At 43.2% G+C, this 22,636-nt stretch overlaps 1 protein-coding gene across 1 annotated transcript in view; it reads left to right on the forward strand.

Annotated features, from left to right (window-relative positions):
- Positions 1-22,636, forward strand: part of NR3C2 (nuclear receptor subfamily 3 group C member 2) — a 317,712-nt gene that overhangs the window by 262,764 nt on the left and 32,312 nt on the right. The window contains exons 5-7 of the mRNA XM_081302992.1: positions 52-399; positions 1,653-1,797; positions 19,794-19,924. Of these exons, the coding sequence (XP_081159118.1) occupies positions 52-399; positions 1,653-1,797; positions 19,794-19,924 (624 nt within the window). The remainder of the gene's footprint in view (positions 1-51; positions 400-1,652; positions 1,798-19,793; positions 19,925-22,636) is intronic.

Below are 22,636 nucleotides of genomic sequence, written 5' to 3' on the forward strand. Positions count from 1 at the left end.
GCCTTGGGCAGTTGTAATTTGCCCGTGTCGTTTATGATTTTTTTTTTGCAGCCCGAAAGTCAAAGAAGTTGGGAAAGTTAAAAGGAATTCATGAGGATCAGCCTCCGCAGCAGCAGCAGCCACCGCCCCCACCCCCCCAGAGCCCCGAGGAGGGGACAACCTACATCGCTCCTGCAAAAGAGCCCTCAGTCAACACGGCACTGGTTCCCCAGCTCTCCACCATTTCCCGAGCGCTCACACCTTCCCCTGCCATGGTCCTGGAAAACATCGAGCCCGAAGTTGTGTATGCGGGATACGACAGCTCAAAGCCAGACACAGCCGAGAACCTGCTCTCCACGCTCAACCGCCTGGCCGGCAAACAGATGATTCAAGTCGTGAAGTGGGCAAAGGTACTTCCAGGTAGGATTGCGTCTCCCCCGCGCAGTCCACATCCTGAGCCAATCTCCCTCCGCCGGGCCACTGGCTGACAGTCCCTTGGAGTTAGCATCCCTTACATCCTGATTCCAGGGTTTGGCGTGGATAGCCAGTGGATGGAGTGTGGAGGAAAAATCTAGTTAAGGAGCTCATTTCTTTTTTTGAAAGAAGGATCTGGATTCTGTTGTTAATAGAACAGCTACATTTCTGATGTTGACGATTAAAATGGGAAATCTCATCCAAAAAAGTATTATTAAGGTGAAAATACATTATGTTGGTGAAGTCACAGTGAACCCCTGTATTACCAGCTCATAGCCAGGGCTCATCTAAGCATAGGCCAGGTAAGCCAGGGCCTAGTAAGTCAATCATAAGAGTCCCTGAGCAGCCCTGTGGTCCAAAACTACCACCTTACTCCCAGCACCCTTAACATTGTGCTTGAAATTTCTACTTCTTGGTCATTTTCAGTGCTGTAGAGTTTTATTAATAAGGCCCCTAGTAATGTACTGAAGCATGACTTGGAATTGTCATTGCATTATCCTGGTCCATGAATCCAGAGTAGTTTCTTAGATTACCTGTAGTTGATTAGCAGCCAGAACACCTGACATTGGGGAAGGCTCTGATGACCGGTACTTTCGGGTGGAGCTTGCCTGGGTGAAACTCTACAATGAATAACAAGATGCAGGGCACAGAAAGGGCACCAGGGAACAAAAGAAGGCTCCTAAGGGACCAGGTGCTGAGGACAGGTGCTCCTCCGCTGAGCATTGTCTGCATCCGGTCTTACCCCAGACTATGGGAATCAAGGACTCCTGTGCGTGAAGTGCTACAGAGTTGTGAAAACTAAAATCCTTTGCCATTATTGCAGATTTGCAGGTGTCAACAGTTATTAAATCACCCTTTAGTTTGGTGTCATTAATTGTGGGTGGGATGAAGCAAGAGTTACAGGTTATACAGTATCTTTTGGTCTAAGGAAGAGTTTCCACTGTCATCTACACTGAACCTCACCCAATTCTTCCGTTTTAGTTGGCCCCGACAGTTTGCCCTTATTGAGCATCTAGGGCGAATTTACAGCAGAGCATTGAACAGGGCCAGGTCTATGGTGGGTGCTCCGTAAATGCCTGTTGAATTGATTCAAGTCTATTAGAGTAAAGGTAGCTGTTAGAGGCTGACTTAAGGAGCTTCTTCCTGGAATGTACTTAAATGCTAAGTGTATTTCTGTGATTAATTGTTCTGTTCTTCAGGATTTAAAAACTTGCCTCTTGAGGACCAAATTACCCTAATCCAGTATTCTTGGATGTGTCTATCATCATTTGCCTTGAGCTGGAGATCGTACAAACATACGAACAGCCAATTTCTCTATTTTGCGCCAGACCTAGTCTTTAATGAGTAAGTACCTATTAATTAGCCTTCATAAAACAAACTGCAGAGTTATTTGTTATGCTTTTTTTCCCCCATAATTTCTAAACAGATGTACATGTGTGAAAGAATCTCCTGAAATGGGCATTTTTAAAGCATTAAAAATAGATGATTTTTAAGAACCTAAAAACCACTTTTTACAGCATTACAGAGTACATACTTCAGAGTACGTATAAATCAGTATATGCAAATCCCATATAATAGTATGTGGGAATTGTCCCAAAAGAAAAATGATCCAATTGGCTCTGAAAACCCCACTGGTACAAAGCCACAATTAATAGAAAACAGTCTCTTTTGGTATCTCCTCCAGTTGGGAAGACTGTCTAATTTCTAGGAAACGTGAACGTGTGGAGTGCCAGTTTCCTCGCACATCATGTAATGGATCTATTGTTAACCGTATACAGCTGCTCAATGTGTTTTCCTGACCATCGTAATTACCCTTCTTTTCGACCATAAAAGAAGCCAAACTGTTATTCTGCAGCAAAACATTTTTCATTTTATGATGTATTTTAAAAGATTGAAAGAATTTTAATAGACTTTGTTCTTTGGCTATGGATTCCTTCCTATTTTAAGTTTACATTTTCATACTGTTTGCATTCCACATTAGCACATTTCATTTATGTTTATATTCAGCCACGCTTCTTTGTCACTGTTGGGTCAAGAAATATTTAAAAGGGAACGTCGGAGTTGGGGTTGCAACCACAGCCGTATTCTAACAGATGGCTCTCTCCAGAGACAGGAAAACAGGGCTTTCAGGAAGGAAGGGAGCAGAGAAGAAAGACGTTGGTCATAGAAAGGGGACACGTAGTGCCAATATACCTCAATAATGACGTAAGACCACCACTTCACCCCTATTTTATTTCAAAGAAAAATTAGGAATTTTAGGCTCTCGAATTGGCCCTTCCTGGCAAAGAGTCGGAAGATTCATAGTTCTGCTTAAATTTTCACCCAAAGCATGAAATAAAGCCGAACAAATGACACACACACACATTTAATATACTTGTTTTCCTCAGTAATCAGCTGATGTTTTTAAATAGCCCCATTTTAAGGAGGTTTTATAAATCAAAGGAGAAAAACCTATTAAAGAAGTCTCTTGCTTTCAAAGGAAGTGCAGATGAGGAAGTCTCTCTCCTATAGATATGTCAGTGCATCTGCATTTGATTTTGTTTTCACAGGAGATTAACATGATCCTTTTAATCTTCTTCGGGATAGCCACCGATTTTTTTCCCCCCATAAAATGTAACATAAAATTTGCCACTTGAAGTGTGCAGTGCAGGGGCATGAGTCACAGTCTTCACTGAACAGCTGCCTCCACTATCCAGCTCAGGACCCTTCCCCCATCCCACACTGCAACTCTGAACCCATTCCCTGGTAACTCTCCATTCCCCCTCCCCTCAACACCTGGCACCCTCTGGTCAGTGAACCTGCCTGTATTGCCAGTGTCTCATATGAGGGAACTCAGATGACGTTCGTCCTCTTCTGTCTGGGTCATGTCACTTGGCATGATGTTTTCAGTGGTCGCCCTTATGTTGCAGCATGTATCCAGATGTCTTTCCTTTTTGTGGCTGAATGATATCCCATTCTCTGTATTTAGAGTGGATCCCCTCATGGTTCGTGTTTTTTATTCATGTGATTTGCCTGTGGGCTACCTTTATTTGCAACTTCAAAGTCAGTGTTCATGCTGGGAGTGATGGTGCATGCCTATAATCCCAGTGGTCCTGGAGGCTGAGGCAGGAGGATATCGAGTTCAAAGCCAGCCTTGCAACGGTGAGGCGCTAGGCAACTCAGTGAGACCCTGTCTCTCAATAAAATACAAAATAGGGCTGGGGATGGCTCAGTGGTCGAGTGCCCCTGAATTCAAGCCCCAGTACCCCCACCAAAACAAAAGTCAATACTCACACTGTGTTTTAGCCACCATTCACAGATATGTGCAGAGGGGCTAAGAGTTTGAGTCACCAGGAGTCACCTTCCAGCAGAGCTCAGACAAGGCAGGCTCTGCATTCTTATTTGAGCTCTCACTGTATACACCTCCTCCCCCTCCCCTTCCCCCCTCCCTGCCTCCTTTGCCTTCTATTTAGTGCCATGACTTTGGACTTTTGTGCTTTTTCTTGGTGATTTCCCAGGTTTTCTTTGATTTTTTTTTTTTCTTTTCAATACTGGGTGCTGTACCCAGAGCTTCATCCCCTTTCATTTTCTTATTTTAAGACAGCATCTCACTAGATTGCAAAGGTTGACCTTGAATTTACCATCCTCCTGCCTCAGCCTCCCTAGGAGTTGGGATGAGATGTGTAAGACAACATGTCTGGCTGATTTCCCTGTTTAAAATGACACTGAGCACGGTGCTGAAGTGCTGTTCTGGAGCTCAAGAGGGCTGTAAATCGTGCCTTACGGAGGAATTATGTGTGTTAGAGGAGCTTCATTCTGGCGTGAGTTGTGCCGCTGCTGGCCGGGAGTTCAGTGTTAACGAGTCGACAGCACATATTAAGATGTCTTTGAACAGACACAGACATCTGACAAGGTTATGAACTGATCAGTCGACAAACATGTTGTGGTCAGAGTCTCAGTGGACCCTAATCCCTCCTCACTGATTCAGCGTTTGCTTTGACTTTATAGAACATACTAGCAAAAATGGAGGCAACTGACCAGATTTTGTTTCTCCATTCATCTGCTGGTAGACGCAAAGGTCGTATTTACCTTTGGGTAAAAACATGGGTGTTCAGATAGCCCTCGGAATATCCATTCCTCCTTTGGGTTCTTTTGGATACACACCTAGGACTAGAATCGCTGCACCATGGTCATTCTGTGCCTAACTGAGGACCCACCAAACTGTTTTCCGTGGCATTTTACATTCCAGTAGCAAAAGTACAGAGTTCCAATTTCTCCACGTCCTCCCAGCCCTTCTTTTTAATAATCATTACGTAGTTGTGAAGCGGTCTCTCGTTTGGGTTTTGATGTGCATTTCTCTGATGACCAATGAGGTTGGGCATCTTTCTATATTTTCTGTGAGAGGCGTCCCGTCAAGGCCCTTGCCCATTTTCAGTGGTGTTGCTTGTCTTTCTGTTATTGGTTTGCAGGAGCTCTTTATATATTCTAGAATTAAATCCTTACCAGATGTAGGATTTATGAGTAGCTTCTCTCCTCTGTGACTTGTCTTTTCACTCTCTTGAAAGTGTCTTTTGGTGCGCAAAAGTTCTTAATTTTAATGAAGTCCAACTTTTCGATTTTTCCTTTCGTTTGTCCTATCTTTTGGTGTCATCTGCCAGTTTTTAATTGTGTACACATGGCTGAGTGGAAGAGGTCCAAAGTACAGAATTGTAAGAATTATTATTATTTTTTTTAACAAATGAAGCTTAAGGAAAATACTTTCAAATTGAAGGTTTCACTGGTACTTTCTTGGGAAAGTCACAGACTCTTTCTTGGTTGCTTTTAAATTCCTAGCACCTCATATTATGCCCAAGGCATGGTCGGTCTTCCATAAATGTTTCTATTGAATAAGGAAGTTATTGAACCCATGAACCAGGTCAAAATGAAAAGGGGCTTTCTTATTTGCATTTCTAATTGTGAGGATGAAGTTCATGATGAAGAAAGGTGGTGTGGGATGTAATGTTTTCATGAGCCGCCGCATTGCTATCTTTAAAACAGAGGCACAGAACTTCCTTGTGGATGATCTGCGTTGGCCTCAGCTTAGAAAAGAATCTGAAAATTCCAGATGATCTTATCCTTCAGCTGTGTATTAGCAATACTGGAGCCGGAGGAAAGGCAGGAAATAGGGAATAATAAAGGAAACATTTCTTCCAACTTTTTAAATTAAACAGTGGGTGAAAATATGAGTTAATACTTGAACATAGAACTTTTCTTATTATGAACTCAAAACTTTTCAAATATGTATTAAATGATTAATCATTCAATTTTACCTTGAAACAACTTATCATATATTGCTACAGATGACTGCAATTATTCAAATTTTCTATCAACTCAGTACAAATATTAAAACTCCCACTTAAGCCTGTAATGAAAGTTTTTCAAAAAAAAATTTTTTTTTTCCTGGAGCCAAGGAAGTTTCACTGTTACTCTTTTAAGCCTTGGCCAACTTTTTTTAAAAATTAAAAGTCTATTAAAGGCATGGGTATGCCATCTCAAGTAGTGGCCCCACTAAAAATGTGTTTGGGGTGATCTTCCACTGTCTTCAGAGTCTGAACCTTGTGTCCCAAGATTGTTGGTAGGAGCCAGAGGCCCGTGACGTCCTGGTACCCCTTCCCCAGCCTCTTGTGTGAGTTCTGGTCATCTCCAGGGGGAAGGTGTTCCACTCGGCTGATCAGGGAGAGAGGTGGAGTCGGCCCAGCAGTCCTGGTCTTTACCCCTGTTGGTGTTCCAGCAGCAGCATTAGAACCCCAGACAGCCCAGCCGTCCATTCTTTTATGCCCTCCCAGTTTCTGGACCAGAGTGCTGCTATGATCCATGTCCTCCGGGCTCTCCCTAGTCCTCTCTGCCCACAGCTCAGTGCCCCTGAGGTCCCTCACACCCAGTGTTCTGAAGTTCCAACTATCTGCTCCAACATGACCCCCATTTCCACCCTGTTGTTCAGCTGGGGTCACCTGTCTTCCCAGAGCCCAGGGTAGCCAGAGTTATAAAGTAGCAAGCCCACCTCCCGTCCTTTGTTGAGGTGGCTGATGCCCCCCCCCCCCCCCCGAGGCTGGATGTGCTTCTGTGGTTGGGCCTTGGCTCTGGCAGGGCCAGGCAGTGGGGAAGAGCAGCAAGAGTTCCGAGGAGAGGAGCAGGGGAGAGGGAGGTGCCTGGATCAGCCTCCACTTCAAGGCTCCTTTTCCCAGCCCACTGCCCTTTCTCCTTCTTCCAAATAAAGATTAAGTAAAAAGACTTCCGCTTGGCTGGGAACTGTTTAGTCAAGTTTCTGTAGTTTGCAGTATCTGACCCTTTTTCCTTCCCCTGCCTCTTGTCTCCTCTCCTCATCTCCCCACTCCTCTTTTTGCTCCTTTGCTTACACACACACACACACACACACACACACACACACACACACCCCTCTTTCCTTCCCATTACGAAAAAGCCTGCCACTTTGACATTTCCATTGCTTGTCTTTTAACTTCTTAGGGGTAGGGGTAGGGGTAGGGGTAGAATGAGGGTATAAACTTTAAATTAAAAAAAAAATTCTTTTCTGTGCCTTTTTATTGGGCCCTAGGAAAACCCAGCCAATACCAGCAGCTGGGGGTCCAGAGTCCACAGTGGATGGTCTGATCATTTGGTTGGTTGGAAGTGGTGGCATGGTCACTCCCTACAGGTAGCACACTGTCCTGCAGCCTCTGCTCTCCACCCTGAGCCGTCTTTGCTCTTACCTGACCTTGGAGACTGTTGAGACTCCTGAATAAAGAAAAATAATGTTCTAAGCAGAAGAAGGCATACCTTTGTCTGCAGAGTGCAGAAGCCCCATAGAATAGAACCATGTTTCTTTTGCACAAAGGTCGGGTGCAGAGACCATTTCACCACCTGATAGAGGAGGCTGAGGGAAGTACAGAAGGTCTGGGGAGGTTTTATAATCTGCAAACAAGAAATAATCATCCCACCATATGTAGAGACAGAAGAGAGGCAGGGACTGTCCCCTAAGTGAGGCATTTCCTTTTCTCCTTCCCCTAGTATTGCTTTCCCTTTATCTTAATGATAAGAATTAGTCAGTATAAAAAGTCACTTCTGGGTATTTCAGCAGAGGAAGGAACAGAGGAGGAATTTTAAAGAAATGGATAACTTGGCTGCAATGCTACCTCTGTGTTACTGCTCACATTAAGGAAAGTTCCTAAGATGAGTGTGCTAATTGGCCTCCCCTGAGAGCCTGGAAACGCTGAAGGGAGTGTTACTTTAAGACTAGCACCGTGGGTCAGCGTCCCACCTCACTTCTTGGCCTGTCTTTACCAGCACCATGCCCTGCCTCACTGGGCCCACCATGGGGAGAAGGGGCCCAGTGGCTGATTCAGTCCCTTCATTCGGTGTGTATTGATTGAGCGATGTCAACATACCAAGCAAGTCCTGGGCCCTGGGAGTATGACGGTGAGAGAAAGGAAGTCCCTTCCTTGCTGGGGTCCATGCTCTAGTGGGCAGGGGGTAGGTGGGTAGGAGGGCTAGGAAAAGGAGGCAGCAACGTAAAGAGACCTGCCTGCAATGTTGCCAGAGAAAGTAGTGCAGGGACATCCCGTGTCCACCAAAAAGTGGGGTTTATACAGGAGAGATGGGTTGGCATTCCCGCTGAGGGCTTACTGGGGCACTTGGCAGCCACAGTGTCCTCCTTTGGGAGCTTTGACCAAGTCCTTTGTCCTTGCTTCTCTCTGGTGCAGGAGGAGGGCTCTTTCCCACCTCTGTGTCAGCTCAACATCCCTTATTCAGACAGACTGCGCCTGACCACCGATCCAGGGTACACCTGTTTTCCCAGGCCCTCCCCTTTTATCCCAAGTGAGTTCTCTTCCTAGTGCCTGCACTGGGGGGCAGCACCGTGGCCCTCTGGCCTACCTTGGAATCCCCAGCACCTAGAATACCATCTGGCTTTAGTGCACAATGAACTCAGTAATTTTAAAATGTTCTTTTTATACCACTTCCTGCTGCCTTTCTGCATAAGCTCTGCTCCTGCCAAATTACCTTCTCCTCCAAAGGACACTTCCTGTCCGATGACTTTCCTTACTGTTGAAGCATGATATCAAAAGTGGCTTTTTTTCTTTTCTGTGGGTTCTGGAGATTAAACCCAGGCTTGAACATGCTGGATAAATGCTCTACCAGTGAGATATACCCCCAGGCACGTATTTTTTTATCCATCTTTTGATGGTTTTTGTGTTCTATATATGTTTATCACTCTAGATACAGTATAAATTCTAAAGTACATAAAGCATATTTTTAAAAATTATTTCCAGAGTCTCACGGGACACTTTTTGTATAGCTGTACCTCAGCAACTATTTTTGGTTTGTTAATGAGTACTTCCTCCAGCACAAAAGTCAGAAGCTAGATTCCTGAGATGGATTTTCCTTATCACGCTTCTGGGGCTTAACACATAGACTTAAAGAAAAGGATTTATTTTCAAGTTTTCCTTCCAGAATACTGTTATCTCTTAATATTTCTCCTGTGGTGTTTCTTGTAGTGTACTTGAGAAAATCTGTCAGGAGTTAATGAAGCTGGCTAATTGCCAGTATTGCATGAAATCAAGGCAAAACAAATATGAGACTGCAAATGGAATGAAACATCTATACTCTCTACAACTATATCGGGATCCCACGGAATAGTGAGGACGCACTAAATACAGCCAGGCTGAACTCTGGCTAACTAGAGGGAGCTATTTTTCATTTTGAGTAAAAGTCAAAAACAGGCTAAGGTCGTATGTGATTTGTACAGGGTATGGACCATCTAATATATTAGCATATTGCTTTTTACTTCAGCTAATGGACTCAAGGACTTTGGTCTCCTCAGGCAAAGGAATTCTCCAATGTAAAAAAAAAAAAAAAAATCACTAGAGTAAATTTCTTTGTTGAAAATCTGATCAAGATTGGTTTTTCTGCAGTGATTCTGTTGCAAGATTGGGGCAAGTGACAAGGAATGTGTCAGTAAAAACTAAGGAAGGCTCCAGGCTTGACTTCTGTCACAGGGCATAAAGACGGTGGCTGGATTGGACCCACCTGGATTGCAAGAGGAAATGAGGCTGGAACATGGCTGTTTCCTAAACGTGCATCATTAGATACTTCTAGAACCAAAACTGATTCACACCCTCAGCCCTTTTCATCGCATCCCACATGGGAGATGATGTTGCTTTTACGTTATCCCCAGCCTTCACCCATGAACCCCAGGCTACTTCAGCAGGCTTGTTGGCAGGAGGGCTCTGGAGAGGCTGTTTAGTTTTCCTGGGGTCCTGCAGTTGGTCTCTTCCTAAAGAAACAAACGAATAATGAAAGGGAAAAAGCAAACACAGAGGAAGGTTCAGGAGGACACTCTGTGCCCCTTTGTGAAGCACACGTGGGCACTTGGGACATTAGCATTGCCCAAGCCGGTGCAGTACGGACAGCGGCGGCCCTGCCCCACAGCCTCTACCTCTGTGCCCCTCTACCTCGAGGTAGACACTTCGTCCATAGAATCAGTGGAACTAGTGGTTTAGAGACTCCTCGCTTCCTTTTCTACAGATGTGAGCTCACTCTCCAATTCCCATGGAAACCGCAGGGCAGAAGTAAAAATCAAGTGATTGACAAGGATTTGGAGGACCCAACCCGTGCAGGACACTTGAGAGAAGAGCTGGGCTAAAGACCCTCTCCAGTGCGCTGTTTTGTTTAATCCTCCAGCTCTGTGAAGTGGGGATTTCTTCCTCCTCCTCTTTGAAGCATGAGGAGGACAAGGTTCAGAGTTTTGAACCCAAGAATCTCTCAGTCCAAAGCTTAGGACTTTTCAGCACCATGGAGGCTTCTACATTGATTGTGGGAGTAGGTTTTTCGTAGGCAGTTAATCAGTAGTAGACTTTTGGAGCCTCCTAACGGTTTCAGATACTGTATATATTTGGAACTCTTACTGACTGATCATATCGTCTCTCATAAAAGTTATCCTTTAAAATAGGTGAGAACCTGCCAGTATATAGACCATACGGTGGGAAATGAAATGTTCTTAGAAAGACTGGAACTTTGGTTCAAAGTTTAAATTATGTCTCCAAATCTGTTTTATTTCTTTTCTGATATCACAGCAGTATTTAAGAGCTCAGTTATAGAAAACCTGAATGAAGCCTAATCCTTGCCTTTGTTATGAATGTGCTTGGTGATGTCACGTGACTGAGTTTATTGCTAAGCCTTCATTTCCCTTCTACAAAATGAGGATATTGGGCCACATCAGTTTGCAAACATGTTGTTCCCTTGGTACTCTTAAAATCCGTGACAATTCCAAAGAGTTTGTGTGTTTGTACATTATGTCTATTGATATTTACTCATATTAGGAATTAAAACAAACATTTTGAAAGATAAATTGATTTATAATTCATTTTTAACAAACCCATTGCCTATTTTATAAGTAACATTAAATAACATAAATGTTTTTAGGAAAAACCAATTTTTTTCAAAACCAAAATATTAGAAGAGTGACATTGTTTTGCCTTTTAGAAAAATCTCTTTAATCTGGCTTAAATTAAGACAGTTGCAGACTCTTATTTGCTTCTTACATTCAGTCTGTTCTAAGAAGTTGTTTGGGGCAAAACAAATGAAGAAAATCCAACCTTCCACAGATAAAGAAGGAAGGGTTGAGGGGTAGCCTGGAGTCCTCAGAACACACTCTGAGAACTGTTCAACAGATGATCTTTAAAACCCAACCCAGACTCTAATTCTGCTTCCCCTTGGGGAACCCTCACTCAAGGTCTGGGTCCCTGTTTTCTCAATCAGAAAAGATTCAATAATCCACATTTCAAGCACCAGAGATTCAACACCAAATAGAACCTAGTCCCTACTATGTGACATTGATTGTGCTTGACACTTTTTGTGTGGCTCATCACATTTACAATCATATTTCAAGGCAGATGTTATTATCACTGTTTTATAAATCATGTGGCTGCCTTCATCCAAGAAAGCTCCAGTAACTTACCCAGGATCACATGGCCACTGAGATGGGGCTCTCCCAGGATTTCTTTCAAAGCCTTTTCTGTTTTTGTCATATCATAGGAACTCCCTTTATCTGTAAAATAATGGAGATGGAAGAATATCAAAGGTCCCTTCCAACCCCCTGTGGTTCATGATCATAGAGTTTTTCTTTACCAACATGAGGTTTAAAAAGGGTGAATTGCTTTATAAATTGATCATTCTAATCATTTCCTCTAATATGAGATTAAATCTCTTTATGATTATCACTTAGCTAAAAAAAAAAATATGAGCAGTGACTAGCATTTTCCCTGTCGATAGTAAATGTGGAGAATATCTACAGTATGCAAAATACCGTGGTGGCTGTAGTAAGGAATCCAAAGTGAATGATGCCCTTTCCGTCTGCGAGAATCTCAAAGTGGGGGGTGGTGAATTATTGGACATATAAGACGTGGATGTATGGCTAGCAGAATAACAAGATGGAGAGACAAGGCGGTTGTTCTGGACTACCTTGGTGAAGGAGCAGCACTGTCTAGCCTGAAAGACTGAGATGCATGAGAAGCTTCCCAGGCAGGAAACGAGATGAGTGTGAAATCCAGAGTGGAGCCTGTCAAACCACAGCCCTGGGAAGCTGGGGCTCTGCCTTCCAGAACCGAGAGGGCTCTTCTCCTGCTTTCCTTTCTCCCCTGTTCTGTCCTCCCTGCCCCCTCCTTCCCTCCCTTCCTCCACTACTGACCTTTCTCCCTCTCCCCCTTCTTATCTTTCCCGTTCTCTTTCTCCCTCTATTGCTCTGCGGCCGTTCCCTGTTACTGTCATAGATAAGGACGATACTGCCACATCTTACGTTTATAAATCAGAATGCTACATCCCGTTGTCTTAACTTTCAAATTTAGTGTGCTTTATAGAATTTTCTAGAGGGAAGAGGATTCCAATATGATTTTTTTTTTTTTAAAACTCCAACGTGAACTTTTCTGCTCTCTCACCCCAACTGGAAAACTTTTCCCTCAAACTCCACTGTTCTTGGTCTTGGTCTTGGTCTTAAAAATCATTGAAATGTATGTTCCCCAAAGTACTTGATAGAATGACATTACTCTATTTTCTCTCCTTGATTGATTGTCTTAGTGCATGTGTTCTTTTATAGCAAAATCCCCAAGACTGAGGAATTCGTCAGCAATACAACTGTATTATTTTGACTGAAAAATCCAACATCAGGGTGCCAGCAGGTGAGGGCTGCTCTCTGCTTCCAAGATGAAGCCTGTGGTGGCATCCTCCAGGAGGAAGAACACTGTCCTCACAGACATGGAAAGGCCAAACTTGTCCCCTCAAGCCTAATCCCATGACTCAATCACCTCGTGGAAGCCCCACCTGTTAATGCTATCCCATTGGCAATTCGGTTTTCATACGTGAATTTGCAGAGGACACCTTCCCTCTCCCCACCCCTCTCCTCTCTTGTGAGGTTGCCTAGAGAGCAGGTGCTTTGCTGGGGAAGGGAGTTCTGCCAGCTCAAGAATCACAGGGAATTAATGCTTCTAAGATCTTGACCATAACACTCAATGCTCGTAGGCAATGAACACAGGAACCCAACAAATCATCCGTCTGTCATTCAAGAGAAACGACACGGCCACTGAGTGCTGATTAGCAGAGGGTCACAGAATTTCATAGTCAAGGCTAGGATCAGAACACGTCAGCTCTGTATTTCTCAACTGTCTTGATTGGTGATTTTATACAAGCAAATAAAGAAAACAAATATTCAGGCTATATGTTGAATACGCGTTGTGTTCTTGCCATTCCATGTGCACGTTTGACGGAAATGGCTGTTACCACGGGGGCCGTGGCCTGATGGTGTTAGACTTGCTTCACCCAATAATGAATGATGCAGTTGTTCATCATGTCCTGAACAAAATCTGCTTTGTGACAGATGTTTGGAATCAGTAATAAGAAAGGACACGTGGCTAATCGCTAATAAATTAATTGCGTTGAACATCATCATTTTTCCTCCTTATTCAGAGAGACAAGCTTTTAGAATGATTCAAACCAAGGAAACTCCCTTTCATCCAGATTTTGATACCCCCAAAATTTTTTTTTTAAGTCCAGTTTGATTAATGACTTTATATACTGGAACTTTGTTTTCATTTTGCAAAAGAAGTCTTTCAGGGTGGAAGAAATCTGTGATCCTGTGGAGTGGGCACATTTGCTTTCTCCCTTCCATACCCCACCCCCAGCACAACCCTACACTCAGTCACCTCTGCAAGTGTGAGCCACTCTTTGCCAACACCTTGGAGATACAACTGCGCACAGCCAGGCCTTATCAGAGTAAATATCCTTCCTTATTCTCTGCCAGGTTTGGGTTCTGGAATAATGTGATGTCTCCTCCAGAAAGAACTTGACTCCACAAGTTTCTGACAGATTTTAATTTTGCAGTGGGAGAGAGTGATTTGCCGTCACCCTTTGCCCAAACATCAGTCTAGCAGTGTTTCTAAATCAGCAGTTAACTTTGCTTGCATTCTTAAAATTCAATAGTTATCATCAAGTAGGAATCCAACCTTTTTTAGGGCCTCTTTTTACAAGTAAAGAAACTATGGTCATTTATTGAATTTAGACGGTGTTTTAAGTTTATGCCCAAATGGATGAAGCAGTGATGGCTCACTGAAAATTGTCTTCTCTTTACCCTTCTGAGGTCTGCAAATCATGACATTCCCAGACATTTAGTGTTGAAGACTGCAGTCTAAAAATAAGAGACTTAATAATGAAAACTCTCACTGGAGTGTATTGTTCTTCTGGCTCCTTTCTGTGTGTGTAGTCATCTCTTGTTATCCAGAGGGGATTGGTCCTGGGACCCCCACGGACACCCAAATCTGCAGATATTTTTAAGTCTTTTGTATAAAATGCTGCAGAATCTACATGTATGTCTGCGTGTCCTACCTTGTACCTTAAATCATCCCTAGATTACGTATAGTACCTAAAACAATGTAAATGTCACGTAAGTAGCTGTTTTACTGTATTGTTTCAGGAATAATGACAAGAAAAAAAGTCACTTCAGATGTAATTTAATTCTGCTTTATCTCCATTGAACAGTCTGTTTCTCAGAAACTTTTTGGGAACTTCACAAATGCTGTATCTAATTTCGGGGCCAGTTGGTAATCTTATCCTCTGTAAATACCAGTATTATCTTGCTTAATTTTTGCCATCATATGCAAATTTTCATGTTTTCAGTTCATTGTCTTCTTATCTTTGCTTTTTCCTCTTTCACATTCATTCGTGAAATACTTTTAGAGCAAAAATTGACACTTAGTGCTTGTCTGTCCTATACTTTTGGACGTTTAACATAGTTAGACATAGATCCTGCCTTTAGGAAGCTTGGTGCTAGCAGTCAGAATGATGGAATTAAACTGAGCCATTTTTTTTCCCGGTCTCAAAACACATAGAAGTTTTGCTCTGAGAATAAAAGTCTTAGGTACATAGACCAGATTAAAAAAAAAAAAAAAGTGCAAGAACAGGGAGTTCATAGCCAGCATGGTTTAACACACAACTGAGGCTGTAGTTCGCCTGCACACTGTAATATGCAGATATGTGCTTTCCTGTTGGGCATTACAACACAAACAGGAAATCAGAGCAAGGGCTTACATTCTGCAAGTTTGGGACCTCAAACTGGGCCTCTTGCATGAACTCGGGGCTCTGCAGAGATTTCAGTGTCTACTAACAAGGACAGTAAAACTCAACCCACCAGTCAGCCCAGGGACATGGCAGGAAGCTGAAAGAAATAAGAAACAAGCCTGTACCACATCAAGTATGAAGTCTAAATTTAAACTACAGGAGTCTTACAAAAGCCTTTCAGCTGATAAATTAGCATCAAGACTGGGCCAGAACAAGTGAAATGCTCGTCTCCTCCACAAGCCCCATTACCCATGGGGTTCACCCAGGAGACAGTATATGCCCAAAGAATGCACCTTAGACATGCATATTTGCATTCCCAAAACATGAATTAAAAAATCTGAAAGGCCCTATAAAATAAAACATGTTTAAAATATCTAGAGATGTGAAGGACATATAATAACCATAAGAAAGAAGACTCCTGTGGAAAATAACAAAAAAGAAAAAGAAAAAAAAAAACTCGAGAAAGAACTAAATAGAGCATTACCAAGCTTGTTGACATGAACAACATTGCCATTCATTAAAATAGACATTAAACTGTGGATTAGATGTAAAGAAAAAAGGTTTGATTGGAAAATCACCTAGAAGCAGAACAGAGATCTAAGTAGACAGGAAAGATGAAAGGGAGGTCCATGTGGCAGACAGAGCGAGAAGGTCCAGCACAACGGTAGTAAGAGGATGTCAGAAAGGAAGGGTGACAAGAATGGGATAAGGGTGACGTTTGAAGAAGCAATAGCGAGGATATTTCAGAACAGAAAGGAAGAAAAAAATCTAATAAAAAATTAGTCTGCATCTAAGTACATCATTACAAAACTGTAGGCATCAGATAAATAAAGGGGTTGGGGCTACCAAGGAGAAAATTCAGGTGACCTATGGGAGATGGATTAACTGGAAATTCCCAAAACCACAGTTAAGGCCCAGATGTAGCAGAATACTCTCTTCTTCAAAGTACTGAGGAAGATTACCTGTCGAGCTTTTAAAATTGTCTTGTAAGAATCAAGGTGAAATAAAAAGGTCTTCAGATAAATTAAGACTTAAAAACTTAAACTTCATTCAGCAACTAGCTACTGCTAAAAGAATTACTAAATTGTATTCCTTAATGAGTCAGAAATTGAACCCAGAAGTAAGGAATAAAGCATAAGAAGTGACACAGGTCAAAAATTGTACAACCAGCCTAAATGCCCTTCAATAGATGAGTGGATAGAAAAAAAATGTGGCATATATATTCAATGGAATATTACTCAGCAATAAAAGAGAATAAATCATGGCATTTGCAGGTAAATGGATGCAGTTAGAGAAGATAATGCTAAGTGAAGTTAGCCAATCCCAAAAAAAAAAAACAAATGCTGAATGTTTTCTTTGATATAAGGAGGATGATTCATAGTGGGATAGGGAGTGGGAGCCTGGGAGGAATAAATGAACTCTATAGGGCAGAGGAGAGGGAGGGAAAGGGAGAGGGCATGGGGTAATTAATGATGGTTAAATGTGATGCTCATTATTATCCAAAGTACATGTATGAGGACGTGAATTGGTGTGAGTATACTATGTATACAACCAGAGATATGAAAAATTGAGCTCTATACATATACCAAGAATGTAATGCATATATAAACAAAAAATATATTAAAAAAAAGATTAAAAAGAAAGAAACACTTTGATAAGTGTCAGTAAACAGGGCGTGTCCAGGTGGGAGAGGGACAAGCCAGTTTCAGTGGTGGTTTGAAAACCAGTTGAACTGTAAGTGCTTGGAGAAGAGTCCTGTGGAAGAAGGGAAGCAGTTGAGCAGGAATGAAGCATTCTCAATGGTTTCTGATGGGAAAGCTAATGACTAGCTTTAGATTTTTAAGTAAGCAAGTTCTCAATTTAGGAATAACTATTTCGGGGTGTGAAATTAGAATATATACCTTCCAAATCTAGTAGAGGGGTAAGGAGGGTGGGTTCAAAACCTAGATCAATCCCAATAAAAGTAGAAAAAGAAAAGCAAAGAGGAATGGGGAGAATGTTAAAATGGCAGGAAACACCATAACAATAATCATGATCAACGAAAACATGTTAAACTGGGCTATTAAAAGTGAGAGACTCTAAAAATATTTTTTAAAAAAGCAAAAGACTCAGATTTTTTTTAATTCATCTTTTTACTATTTAGAAGACACACATGGGAAGTTAAAAACTAAGGGATTAAAAAATGATGTAGGAGATATTAGGCAAGTTTTAGAGAAAGAACGGAGAGATGGAGGAAGACATTAAGATCAGACAAAAAAAAATATTTTTTTAGTAGTTGATAGACCTTTATTTTATTTATTTACATGTGGTTCTGAGGATCAAAGCCAATGCCTCACTCACACCAGGCTAGTACACTACGGCTGAGCCACAACCACAGCCCCCAGACAAAATTTTTAAGGAAAAAAAATATTAAGACTAAAACCAGGAGCTAGGCATGGTAGCCCACACCTGAGGTCCCAGCTCTTTGGGAGGTTGGGGCAGGAGTGTGGATTGAGCCCAGAGATTCTGGACCAGCCTGGGCTACTTAGGGAGACTCAAAAAAAAAAAATTAAAAAATAAAAAACAAAGATGGTGTTACCTAGATAGAAGCGGGAATAAAACGTAAATGAGTACAGATGTGAAGAAACATCACCAAAGAAGAAACCTAAATGGTCAGTAAACATTTGAAATGGTGATAATGGAAATGGAAATCAAAGCAACCATGGGTTATCTTTCAACCCCTTCCCCCCGTCAGACGCATTGGAGGATGGCAAGCATTGTGGGAAGGGAATAAAGGACCCCCCCCCTCCCCCGGGGCCTTGCTAGTGGAAATGGGAGCAGCAGATGTGCACAGAACACAACCCATCTTTGTTTTCTGGCTCTGTCCTATGTATACACATAAGGGTATTCCTTGGATGTCACTTGTAACAGCCACAAGGAGGAAGGGGCTCGAGTGTCCCTCTATAGTGGAATCAATATGTAAGCTGTGGTACATTCAAACAAAGCTTAAGGCAGCGAAAATGAATTAAGGGTTACCTGGATCAAATAGACACACCTCAAAATTACACATTCAATAAAAATAAGTCACAGAAGGATGTGTGTGTCTAACTTCACATTTCTATAAAACACTGTATTGTAAGCTGCTTTTATGGACATATGCATGTGTAGTGAAATGTGCATATCTGAGAAGAGATGATATTTTCCCCCAACTGGTTGGTTCCCTTCTTGAATGAGAAAAGGATGGGCAAGATCAGGGAGGAAGACCAAGTGGGCTGAGCTCAACTCGGCCATGTTGAATTTTTAAAAACTCTGAAGCAAATATGGCAACAATATTAGCATTTGTTAACATGGTTAATTCTGAGTGGTAGATCTATGGGCTTCTGCAGGTGTGTGGGGGTGGGGATATAGTCTTAATTTAAAAACAGTTTCTAAACCAGGCATGGTGGCTGCGCCTATAATCCCAGCGTTTGGGGAGACTGAGATAGAGCATTGTAAGTCCAAAGCCAGCCTCAGAAACAGCGAGGCACTAAGCAACTCAGTGAGACCCTGTCTCTAAATAAAATACAAATTAGGGCTGGGGATGTAGCTCAGTGGTCCAATACCCCTGATACTGGGGGGGGGGGGAACACAGTTTCTTCTGGCTTTAGAGGAAAGAAATATGATAATAATCCAAAGCGAAATGTGTTGTGCTCCATTATGGGTTTCTTCTAAGTGGCATTCAGAGTTGAGCTGCAAGAGATTCCTGCCACTCTAGGGGAGCCCAGGACGCAAACGGAAAGAGCTACCGCAGTGCTGCTTCCCTGCAGACAGGGCCAGCTCTCCTCGGGCATCCTGCTCAGGCACCAGCCGCCCTGGCCTTCATTTTTTGCATTTCTTTGACCTGCCAAGTCCTCTTCGATGGTTCCTGAGGAGTCTCCTTTTCATTTTCACAATCTTTTCCTCGTGAACTAGTAATTAGCCCAGGACCTTCCAGCAGGTTTTTACTCTGAAGGAAAACATCTAAAAGACAAAGTGATGCTTTACTTACTTCTCAAGGAAAGAGAAGGATGGTTTCTGTGGTCATGTGGTGGGTGTTTTATGAAAACATTCTGATGGTGGGGGGAGGGGACCAGTGGACTGCGTTTGTATACATGGTGCCAAACTCCACGTAGCACTTTCTCTATCACAGTGACTCTTCCTGGGGCTCTCACCTTTTTATATTCTGTTTGATTTCTCCTGTCAAACATGCTACTACAAATAGTTAATGAACATATCCATGACCCCAGTAAGGAAGTCATCCCCATCCTCAGTTCGTAGTCTCTAGCCCGGTTCTGTACACGAGTGCTGTGGACTCACAGTGAGTGCTTTGTACCTGGGGCCAAAAAGGAACCCGAGTCTAAGGTCCTCGCTCCCCATCACAGCAGCTTCTCTGCTTTCTGGATGATCTATGTCACTGTAACACAAACCATCATCAGTTAGCGTTATTCTGAACATAAAGTGAAATCCTGGCACACTCTGGATCCTGTTGTCTTCCGTGCTTTTCACATCCTCACCAGGTGCTAGGAAGTGGAACAGCAGCATCGGTCTAGACGCCGTTTCCCAGTTCCTCTGAAAAGCATCTATGTGTCTTTAAAGTACACATCAGCGCCATGCTGAAGCCAAAAGGAAATTCTGACTCGGGTCTCTTAGTAAGCTGCTTCAGGCCACCAGTCTGGGTCTCCTAATGCACCTTGTGTCCTCAGACATTTGCTGCTTTTTCTTTGCAGAGAGAAGATGCATCAGTCTGCCATGTATGAACTGTGCCAGGGGATGCACCAGATCAGCCTTCAGTTCGTGCGCCTGCAGCTTACCTTTGAAGAATACACCATAATGAAAGTTTTGCTGCTACTAAGCACAGGTATAGCGATGTCCACCCTGGCACTTTTTCTACATTGTCAGATCATCTTCCCTGTAGCCGAGTAGTCCACTTAAAGTATTCATATAGTTGGAACCAATACTGATGATAATGTTGAAGAGATGTGTAGAGGGCTTTGGCCTTTGATGAACTAAGTTACTGTTGGGTATGAACCTGTGTACATATGAAAAAACATACCACTATTTCATTCACTCAGCCACTAAATATTTATTAAGTGTCCATTGTGTATGTGGTAGGATTGGGCGATTTGGGAAACACAGGAATGAATAACACAACTGTCTGTCTCTACCCTCAGGTAGCTTACCTGTAAGATGCATCTAAAGATAACTCTAACACACTGTGGCAAATGGTGATGTCCTGTGGTAGAGAAAAGGGGCAGGGAAGCTCTGGGTTGCAGGGAGACAGGACACTAAGAAAAGGAAAGAGCCTATTAAACTTTGGTGAAAGTTATGGATCTTGGAGGACTTTGCAAGGTTTCTAGATTGGGTATGAACCACATGATATTGCTGTCGGGACAGTGGGAGTGTGGACATGTGGGGACAGGAACTATATGAGCAATAGCACTAGTTTCAGGGGAGGAGGGTTTTCCTGCCTCTTAATTTTTAAATTTTTATTTTACATACATATGTATTTGTTTAATTTTTCAAGTTACATCAGATTATGTTGGGGTGGGGGGTACTGGGAATAAGGTTGAGAAAGGGATTGGACCAGATCATCTGGTGCCTGGTTGAGGAAATCCAAACTGCATCAGGCAAAAGTAATGCAATACCGAAGGCTCTTGAGCAGCAGGGCAGCAGGATCAAAAGCTGTATTCAGGGCTTCATGAAGACGTAGCTAGTGATAGAATGGATTAAAGGGGAAGAGGAGAGGCAAAGACAGGCAGAGAACTTAGCCTGACTGGAAGTCAGGGGACCTGCTGGGAGGCTGTGGCCACCTACGCCTGGCTTGATTGGTCATATGATGGACAAGAACAAGTGCATTCAGGAAACAGGGCAGAGTTGGCCTTAGCAGCTGACGAGAAGGGGGAGTGAAAGTGGTGTTGGTCAGAAGTAACACACAGGTTTAGTCACAGCAAAATGACCACCGTGACAGTAAAGCCACTTGTAGAAATACATGTTAGGACTTGGAGAAGATTTTGTAGAATGTAAAACAAGTTCTATTTTTTGATGGGTTAATTTATTGATGCCAATTCTGTATCCTAATAGAGATGGCCGGAAGATGGGGACTGGAACATAGAAGACAAATTTGAAATATAAATTATGCTCATAAAAAATCATAGTTGAAACTCAGAAGTTTCATGGGGTTGACCATGGCATAAAGAAAAGGAAAGAACCTATTAAGCTTTGGTAGAAGTTATGGCAGCATCTGAAGGGACAGAGACAGACTGTCACAGAGGTCGGCTACTGGGATGATACAGAACTGGACGCCAGAGCCAGCCGAGCATTCCCAGAAGGGGTATGACTAATGGTGTGGCTTGCACAGAGAAAACTGAGAACGTCTAGAGAGGCTACGGGAGTTGACCATCAGGCCTCAGACAGGTGCCAGGTGGCCAGCGGCTTGCAGATTGACAGGAAGCTTTTTTAGGCTTCTGGAACCAAGTAGAAGAAGAGAAAGTCAATAGCATGAGGTGGCAGGGCAGATGGGGGACAGGATTAGCCTTGGCGAGGACATTGGGCACTTATTCCTCAGACAATGACACAAGGCCTTTTCAAACAGAGGGGAAAGAATTTGAGGAAGTTCACATGAGACCAGGGCGAGGCCCGGGGGACAGTATGGAGAAGAAGGCTTTGAGCCAAGTGCTGTTGCCTCTGAGGTAACAGAAATGTCCTGGGTGTCAAGAACCAGCAAGGGCGCCGCTGTGAGTGTCATGGCCTTCAGAGGAGATGGCATCAAGCGTGAAGCAGAAGAGACTGTCCAGTTCATGCCTAGCCCTCGCTGGGGCCTGGGCGCCAGGGACTTGGAGAGGGACAGTCATCTGCAGAGTCCTCTGGAAGAAATAGGCCCAGGCAGCCTGATGGAATGGGTCAGAGGGTGTGTTATTTCCAGCAGAGAAAGACGAGGTCCGTGGGAGAGGGAGCCAGGCCAGGGCGTGGTGAGGGGTGCAGGGGCGACTGGGTAACAAGCAGGCCTCTCTGCGTCCAGCACCTGACTCTGTCCAGGGGGTTTCCACGTGGTCTCAATGCAGTGCTTGCAGTAGCTCTGGGACATTGACGGCCCTGAAGTAAGATAGACAGGGGCGGAAATGTAGAAAGGAGACACAAAGGAAGGACAAGGAAATACAAATTTAATCCAGAAGTTCTAGAGACTTTCCCAGGCCAGTCTCTCTCCCAGGCCCCTCACTCCAACATTTCTTGGGAAATCTGTAAATCCACCTGTTCACTGTCCGTCAGCCCACCAATAAAGAGATAAAGGCAAGAGAGATGATGATGTTTTGAGAAACCTATCATTTAGGGGACCTTGGAACTCATCTACTGATCAGATCATGGAGACCACCACATCAGCCTGATCACTGTAAACCATTTCATGATCATCAGACTGATGGCATCCCCACATATCTTCCCATGCCCACCCCTTCCCAAGTTTCTTTTCAAAGGGACCCTGAAAACACATCTCTCTCTCTCAAGATGGCCCACGTTCTCCCTTGAATGTGTCTTTCTTGCTTTCCTAAATAAATCTCTGTGCCTTTATGACATG

This window comes from Spermophilus citellus (genome assembly GCF_964194105.1).
Source record: "Spermophilus citellus genome assembly, chromosome: 8".
Lineage (NCBI taxonomy): Eukaryota > Metazoa > Chordata > Mammalia > Rodentia > Sciuridae > Spermophilus > Spermophilus citellus.